Source organism: Pterocles gutturalis, unplaced genomic scaffold (assembly GCF_000699245.1).
Source record: "Pterocles gutturalis isolate BGI_N339 unplaced genomic scaffold, ASM69924v1 scaffold26848, whole genome shotgun sequence".
Classification (NCBI taxonomy): domain Eukaryota; kingdom Metazoa; phylum Chordata; class Aves; order Pterocliformes; family Pteroclidae; genus Pterocles; species Pterocles gutturalis.
Window position 1 is genome coordinate 1,525 of NW_010118895.1, and position 8,248 is coordinate 9,772.

Below are 8,248 nucleotides of genomic sequence, written 5' to 3' on the forward strand. Positions count from 1 at the left end.
CCCGTGGGTGCAGAAAAGGGGCTGGTTTGGGGGTGTTGCATGGGAGAGATGCCCATGAGCTGATTTCCTTGGGTTTATCCCACTCTGCCTAGTTGGAAGCAAAGCCCCCAGCTTGGGGGGGTGCAGGGGGGCAGAGGGATGGGGGGCATCCTGCGGGCATCAAAGCTCCCAAACAAGCTCTTCCCCCTCTGGACCCCCTCCGCTGCCTTTCCCCTGGGATCTGCTGCTACCCCACCCCATGAATGGGGAAACTGAGGCACAGCCTGAGCCTATACATCCAGCTGAAGGCCCCCAAACCCAGCTGAGCCCTCAAGCCCCCTGAGGCATGCAGCAGCGGGACAGTCCCTACCTTGGGGTAGCACTGGCACATGCTCCAGATGATGCCGACGGTGACGAGCAGGACGCCCAGGGCGCAGAAGGTGATGTAGATCTGGGGTTTTTCCACACTCATGATGAACATCCCCGTCATCACCAGGAAGAAACCCAACATGATGAACCCGTAGCGAAAGGTCTTCTCCTCTGCCATGGGTACCGGGTGGGCTGGAGAGATGCCGGGAAGCTGGTTTACTGGCAGGCAGCACACCTCCGGGGTAAGGCGAGGAGTGGTTTCTGTCTCCGGAGGCTGCCAGGGGCTGGGGATCGGCTGCACGTTGAGCCTGGTCCTGCCCAGGGCTGAGCCAGCCAGTTTGTGACTGGGTTTGTAATGAATGCAAACACCGACCCGTGTTCACACTCCAGCGAATCCGCCCCGGCACGTGGCCGGGTAACCTTCCCTGCGGGCACGTGGGGCCGGACCCCACGCCCTGGGACAGGATGGGGAGGGACAGGGGGGCACGGCGGAGGAGAGGGGACCCGGAGAGCCACTGGTGCCAACAGGACTTTCCCAGCCTGGGGGACTGGAGCTGGGCTCAGCCATAAATCGGGGCTGGCAGAGCCCCAAAATAAGGGGGACAGCAGGGCACAGGGTTTTCAAAGGCTGCAGAAAGGAAGGAGGGAGTGCTCCGGGGTGTTTTTGGAGGCTGGTGGGTTGAGAATAGCTCCTGCCCTGCTCTGGCTGGGGGGCAGCCGTGAGGCTGCGAAGGGGGGACTAAAGCCGGGGAAGGATGGAGCAGGGTCGGTCCACCCAGGGGAGTGAGGACATAGCATCCATGTGCCCTGGGTTTGCTTAAGAGGGAGCTGGGGTGTTAAAAGGTGTCCCCTTCCCATCCCACATCCTTCTTCCAGGCAGTCATGGTGGCTTTAGGCTTCATTTTGTTCCTGCCCATGTGGGAGGATGTATACGTGGATTATGAAAAATAATCAATTCTGTTATCACCAATATGTTACATTTGGCTGTGGCCCTGCGCAGGGGGTCCAGGGCAGCCCCTTATTCCAGTGGGATGGAGCAGGCAGCAGCAGCCCCCCAGGCAGTTGGCTTTTCCTCTGGCTGCAAACCCGCCTGTGGTGGGCAGGGAAGGGGTGAGATGCTCTGGGTGTCTTTTTATAAGATGCTGCCCAAAATGCCAAGTGCGCCTGGATGCCCTGAACGCACACATGAGCCACTGAACATCTCCAAACCCAGTGAAGTGAGGCATGGGAGGCTGTGTGCAGGGAAAGCAAGGTGGAGGGATGGAGATGCGGCTGGGAGGCACATTGAAAAGGCAGAGGAGCGAACGGGGTGGCATGGAGCTGTTTTTTTCTCCGGCCAGATCCCTCGCTCTTTGCTGCAGTTTTTATTTTTATTATCCAGCTCTTGCTTGGAGTGGGCAGCCCCTGGCCTGCCATGAGCTCCCAGGGTGGGTCACAGCAGGGAATGCAAAGCATCTGCAACCAGCAGTGGTTTTATTAAAAATACAAAGGTTTTCAAACATGCCAGTTACCCCCGACCCTCCAAACACACCTCCTACAGGACCCACAACCCCGACAGCCCTGGGAAGCCAGACGGACCCTTTCCGCTCCTTGCCCACCCTCCTCTCCCCCCAGCGAAGGAAGGGGCTCGGTTTAAAGCCGAGGGACCGGGCGGCCACCAGCAGAGTCCCAGCCCTGTGCTGCCGCCAGCTCAGATGCCCCGGATGCTGATGTTTTCGTAGCTGGGGGGAGGCGTTTCCTGGGGCTCCCCAGGGTGCTGGGTCTCCAGCCAGGATGGACTGGGGCGAAACAAGGCGCTGTCGGAGGAGCTGCGCCGGCGGCCACCCTGCCAGCTCTCGTCCTCCTCCAGGTAGCAGTACAGGGGCGGCGTGGGCTCCTCCTTCCTCCCTGGGGGCTGGATGTAAGCTGGGGCTCCATGAGCAGGTCTGCAGGTCAGGGCTTCTTCATAGGTGGGGATGGCACTGGCATCCCAGGCACTGCGAAGGAAGAAGAAACCCAGCAGCGAACCCAGTCAAACAGAGCATCCCAGCATCCATCAACCAGAGCATCCCAGCACCCATCAACTGGAGCACACCAGCACTCGTCAACTGGAGCATCCCAGTTCCCCACCCACCAGAGCATCCCAGCACCCCATCAATCCCATCGGCTGGAGCATCCCTGAGTACGGGGGACACGTGTGTGCTGGGGACATCACACAGGCAGGTTTTGCATGCCCAGGGTGAAGGGAAGACCATGTCGGTTGCTTCCCAGCACCAAGAGGGTGAGGAGCCATGCAGGAGGAAGGGCACCATGAGACCAGACCTTGAGACGTGGCAACATCACCCAGTTCCCACTGAGATCCCCCACCCAAGAAGAGGAAGGGCATCCTGGCAAGGCAGCCGCGAAGAGCTACAGCTGCTGGTGTGAATGACCACAAAGCAGCAGAGATGCTGGCTCTCCAGGAGAGCATCCTCATCATCTGCCCAACCCCAAAGTCCCCCCTGAAGCACGACGGCTGCCAGCAGCCGGGCGAGAGCCAGGCATCCCAGTTCAATGTGGTTGCACCCCACCCTCGTGCCCGCCAGAGCCCTCTGTGCAGGCGCCAACCCTGGTGCCACCTCCAGCGGTGCTTTGCTGAGCAAACATGGCTTGTGTACAGGGAAAACCTCCGCCCAACCTTTGCACTGCGCCCGGCTCTCTCAGCGCCCTACAGAATGGTGCAGCCCCAAAGATGGGGAGGCTTTGAAAGCAACCCCCCATCCACTTGCTTTTGCAGGTGCACCTGCAGGGTGGTGCTTGGGGAGGCTACAGGCATTGGAAGGATGCTGCGATGCTCCACAGGGATGCCTCCATCCCCAAATCGGCATCACCCTGTCCCAGACCTACTGTCCCGGGCATCCCTGCCGTGGCTTTTGCCAAACAGCCCCAGTTTGCGAAGGGATGCTGCCCTGGGAGTGCAGAGAAGGGGATTTCTCCCAGCGCAGGAGCTCAGGGAAGGGTACATTCCCCGTGGAGGACCCACCAAAGCCCTGCATTGGAGGGGGAACCCCCCAGGCTACCCAGACCAGCTGACGATCCCACCCCCACATATTCAGATGGGCACCGCAACCCCCAGAGAACCAGGAACGTGCCTCCTGCACCGGCTGGATTTCTCTCGTTTTATGTTCTTAAGAGTCTCTGTTAGAGCTGCTTTTCCCCAGAGCCCAATTTACACAGGAGCCAAGATCTTTGCTGTGACCCCATAAAGCAGCGCTGGGAAGGGCTGCCGGCTCGGCTTCCACAGCCATCCCTGGAAAAAAACCCTTTTGATAAAAGTCTTTTTAAATCAAGAAGTGGGAATAAATCTCAGGCTCACACAGGAAGCGTCTGGGGACCCAAGAGTGGTGTTTGGGGGGTAAGGGGTCTTCCCACGTCCTGAAACGGTGGGTCCCTTCCCCTGTACTCCCATCTCAATGCCAATCTGAGGATTATTTTCCTCCTTTTTACCCCCTTTTACATCAATTTTGCTTCCATTAAAGATGGCACAAACCCCATCGTCCTTACAGAGCCCTGCAGACCTGCAGCACTGGGGGAGGTTTCCCCAGCTAGAGGTCTGGATGACCCCCCCCAGCCCCAAATCCAGACCTTCTGCCAGAAAATCAACGCGGTCTTCTGCTCAATGGTTCTGCTAAGGAGATCTCTGCCTCGGCCAGTGATGGCCCCCGGGGGCAAGGAGAGCTGTCTGAGGCTGAGCTGTGCGCAGGAGCGGCCGGTGTGGGCACGGGGGGTGCGGGGGCTCGGGCAAGGGTTGACACTAATGAGCCAGACCTCTTCTCAGGAAGTGGGAGGAAGGCACAGAAGCGGGTCTGAGCAGCGGCCGGCAGCATTACGGCTCATCGGAGCTCACCAGCGAGCAAGCCTGAGAGCACGCTTAGCTACACAGCGGTGTCGGGACAGTCAAACCCACCCTCGGCTTCTGCCCACCGCGTGGGGACACAGCACCCACCTGCGGTTCCACTTCTCCAGAGGCTCCGCAGTGAAATACTGCAGGTCCCGGGGGAAATGGTACTGGTAGCGGCGGGACACCACCCTGGCGTTGGCTTTCACGGACCAGAGGAGCCCGAAGAGGAGGAGGATGCCGCCGATGCCGCAGCAGAAGAAGCTGACGGAGCGGAGCAAGGTGCTGGAGGAGGAGCTGGGAACCGCTTCGGCTTCTCGGGGAGGCAAGAGGCGAGCCCCAGCGCTGGCCGGGGAGCCCACCTCCCCGTCGCTCCACCAGGCAAAGCACAGCGTCCCCGTCACCAGCAGCACGGCCCCTGTGATGGTCACGCCATAGCGGAAAGAGGCGGCTGCCATCCTTGGGGAGGAGGTTTTAGGAGGGGAGAGGAGTGAGACAAGGCATGAAGAGAGCCCCCGCGTCCTGCAAGACAAGAAGAGAAGAGGGTTTGAGAGGGATAAGGTTATGTAAGATCTGCCAGAGGAGAAAATTCCTGAGCTGGGACCTCTCTGGGGGCTGCACACTCTTTAGCTACTTATTGTTGACCATCAGAAGGGGCATTTCCACTGTCTCAGATGGAAGGTGGAAATGCTTGGGCTTGCCCTCGGGCAGAGCAAAGGCAGCTGCCAGTTGGACCTGTAAATGTCCCAACAGCCTCATAAAAACATCCTTGTTTTCAATAAATGACCCAACGGAGGTAGGATGAGAGCCCCAGCCTGGGGGGCTATGGAGGCAGCTCTGGGGACTTGCATGGCTCTTCAGGTTTAATTCCAGACGCTGTCCCAAGCTTGGAGGAACGCCGTCTGGGTTTCTGATCAAAGCAAGGCTTTGGAAGAGGTGAGGGAGAGGGACAGAAATTTAAGATGTCATCACTTCCGAATTATCAGTGCAGGTGTTTTCTCATCTGAAACAGGAGGTAAAGCCGTCCAGCGGGGACAGCAGGTGTCTGGCATCACTGCTTGAAAGCCCGCAGCCCAGGAGATTTGGGGCTGAGCTGCTGCTTGCTTTCTCAGGGAAAAGGGCCAGGTGCCATCGCTGAAAGTCACAAAGCTGCTATTTCAGGGGGAAAAAAAAACAACCTCAGATGCTGGCAACATGGGGCACCTCACCCAGGGATGGCTCCTGAGACACTGAGTGCATGGGGACCCCAAAGAGCTCTCCTGTGACCGATGGCAACTGCAATAGCTGTGCTCCCCACCAGGACTGAGCTCAGGGCCAGGATGGGAGCAGGAATCCATAGGCATCTCCATTAAAAGTCAGGAATGTGCTGGATACAAGCTAAACCCTTGGAGAGGCTATGACTTACAGCTGAAGGAAGTATTTCTGCCGTGTCGGAGGGACTAAAGCAACAAGCTGCTGAGATCTATGAGGTTCTTATTGACCCAGCCACGATGTCCCTTTTTGAGATGCTCCAGAAGCAGAGGGGTTTCAGCTTGTTTTGAAGGTGGGGTAAATACCCTGATGCTGGAAGAGTCTGCTCAGTCTTCACCCAAATGAGGCTTTGCACATCAAATCTTGCTCCCCTGGGCCAGCTCCAGCACCCACCTTCTCAGCTCCCCGGCACGATCGATCCCACAGGTGTTATCACCACCTTCATCATCCCTATCAGGGTGGGGTTGGGGTTGGTTTGACAACTAAAGAGATGAGAGAGTGCCATGCCTTCCTGCTGGGTGGCACTTCTCAGCTCAACTTCACACGCTGAGAGTAATCATTCCTCCACGGCGCAGGAAAATTTGGTTTCTGATCTTCATGGGCCTCTCACTCCCCATTGCTTTCTCCCTGGGCTTGGGGATCCCCAGCCCCACACCAATCAAACAGCACCATGGAGGCAGAGAGGTCCCACCATGTCCCCTCTGGCCCTGCTCACTGCCCAGCAAGAAGGTCCAGGTCCAGCTCCTGCTTGCTGATGGACAAAAAGCTTTGGACCATGTGGGAATTAAGCACCAGCACTCCCTTACACAGTCAGTCTCAGGTGACTCTTCTGCAAGGGCTGCTCGTGGTGGCAGTGCCAGTGGAGAGCTGGCACTTTGGGGGCTGTCCAGGATGGAGATGGGGCTCAAGCTCAGAGGTGGATGGAGAGGCGGGTGACCCACACTGAGGCGCCACCTCTGCCTTTGTCATTTTGCCTGTACGTCAGTAAACTCAAGATAATCTGGTGACTTTGGTCTCCATTCCTCCAGGCGGGGCTTGCTCCCTACAGTTGGGGCTCAGATTGCACCCAGAGATCTGGAAGAGCCGAGCTGGAGCTAGGGAGGGAGAACAAGCTCAGCACAGCCTCGGTGTGATCAAGGGCAGATGGAATGGCATTATTTCAAGACTTTATTTATCAGATGGGCCCATGAAATGGAAAATCCAAATTACCTTGTAGTGAAAGAAACATCATCTGATCTAATCTATGTTTAATGAAGGAATCCGATGAGAAGTGGGATTTAGGAAACGTGCAAGAAGGCTGCAGGACTGGGAGCCCCAACAACACACTGGGGCTCTTGTCCTGCAGTCGTGAGCCCAAATCACTGTCCGGGCTGGTGGTGGCCAGTGGTCCCCACCAGCAGCCACCATCACCCACTGGGAAGGAGTTGGTGTTCCTGGGCTGAGAGGAGACAGAGCTTCTCTCTGCCACGAGGGGACACGTTTTGACGCTCCCTCCTGAATGGCAGGGGCTCGGCTGAGCTGAGAAGGAGAACGGACTGGTAGAGACTGGTTAGAGATGCTGGCAGATGATATTGGGGATCAGCATCCTCCAGCTCACCACCCAACATGAGCAGGACACCGCAGATGAGCTGGGCTCACGCTGACTTGCAGCAGCAGATACTCAGGAGAGCGCAAGGACCCTACTGACCCGTGAATCCAGCTCCTTTCCAGAGCATCACATTTATCTGGACAATTTTCAGCCAACAAAATTTGAAAAGAAAAAAAAAACCCACAACTCAAAAGACCCTACAGCAAAGCTCTCAATCCATCTGCATGGAAATTACAGGTCGCTGGGCACTGAAAGCCTGGCTTGAAAGAGCACAAAGAGCTGAAATGTCCAGCTCCTGGAGCCAACGCTGTCCTCATTCTGGGGCCAGCCTGGGGAGGTCTGGAAGATGCCGAGATTCCCCTACCTGGGCACGGGGAATTTTGCAGCCTCTGGGAGTGCTGGCAGCGAGGGGGAGTCGGATGTGGAGGGAAGGCGGAGAGCCTCCAGGAGGTGACGGATTGACAGCTCAAGAGAATAAACTATTCTCTCTTGACAAAACCAGCGCAGAGCAGGGAGCAGCACTAAAAGCTCCTCCAGCCCACCCAGCACGTGCTCCTGTGTGCGGGGGCGGCTCCTCTGCGCTGGGTGACATTGTCATCACACCGTCCCCCTGCCAGAACCCCTCTCAGGCTGGCTCAGCTTTCCTGAGCCTCTTTAGGAGACCCACAATGTTGTCCTCTGTGCACCAACCGCTGGAAGAAGAGGCTGAAAGAGCAGAGGAGGGAGGGGAGGTGTGATGCTGGGGCAGGACCTGGGTCCCTGCTCCCCAAGACCACCTTTGGCTCCACTCCCGGGGCACTCAGCATCTCCTACATCAGGTCTCCCACTGAGCATTTCCAGCGCAGGCTTCCTCTGAAGTAAACACCCAAAACTCCCAAACACCCGTCTCCACCCGCTGAGCCACCCCGACATTTTGTCCTGCCCCGTCTCCTCCTTTGACCTGCTCCAAAATAGCCTTTCTGGGGAAATAGATTTGCCCGTTGCATGTACAAACAGATATGAACGTTGATAGTTTACATAGTTCCAGTAAGATGCTGAGAATAGCATCCCCCATATAAAGTTATGCAGATGGTGATTCATAGGGTCTACGAAGCATTACTCAGAAAAACACTCTTTTCCAGCGCCACAAGAAAACGAAAAAGAGTTTTGAATCTCTCCCACCCCATCAAGCAGAAATCCACCTCCACACCCCATCCCTCCACGAC

General features: G+C 57.2%; 2 protein-coding genes across 2 annotated transcripts in view; both read right to left on the reverse strand.

The window, feature by feature from the left end:
- The window catches only part of BSND (barttin CLCNK-type chloride channel accessory beta subunit), a gene marked incomplete at its 3' end in the record, with an annotated part of 2,028 nt that extends 1,502 nt beyond the window's left edge, over positions 1–526 (reverse strand). The window contains exon 1 of the mRNA XM_010076397.1: positions 350–526. Coding sequence (XP_010074699.1) covers positions 350–526 — 177 coding nt within the window. The remainder of the gene's footprint in view (positions 1–349) is intronic.
- A 1,512-nt stretch (positions 527–2,038) lies between these two features.
- TMEM61 (transmembrane protein 61) lies at positions 2,039–4,712 on the reverse strand. The gene is made up of 2 exons (XM_010076396.1): positions 4,313–4,712; positions 2,039–2,324 (listed from the first exon to the last, which is right to left on the reverse strand). The coding sequence occupies exons 1-2, from the start codon at positions 4,660–4,662 to the stop codon at positions 2,039–2,041; spliced, it is 636 nt and encodes a 211-aa protein (XP_010074698.1). The 5' UTR covers positions 4,663–4,712.
- Between the last annotated feature and the right edge of the window lie 3,536 nt (positions 4,713–8,248).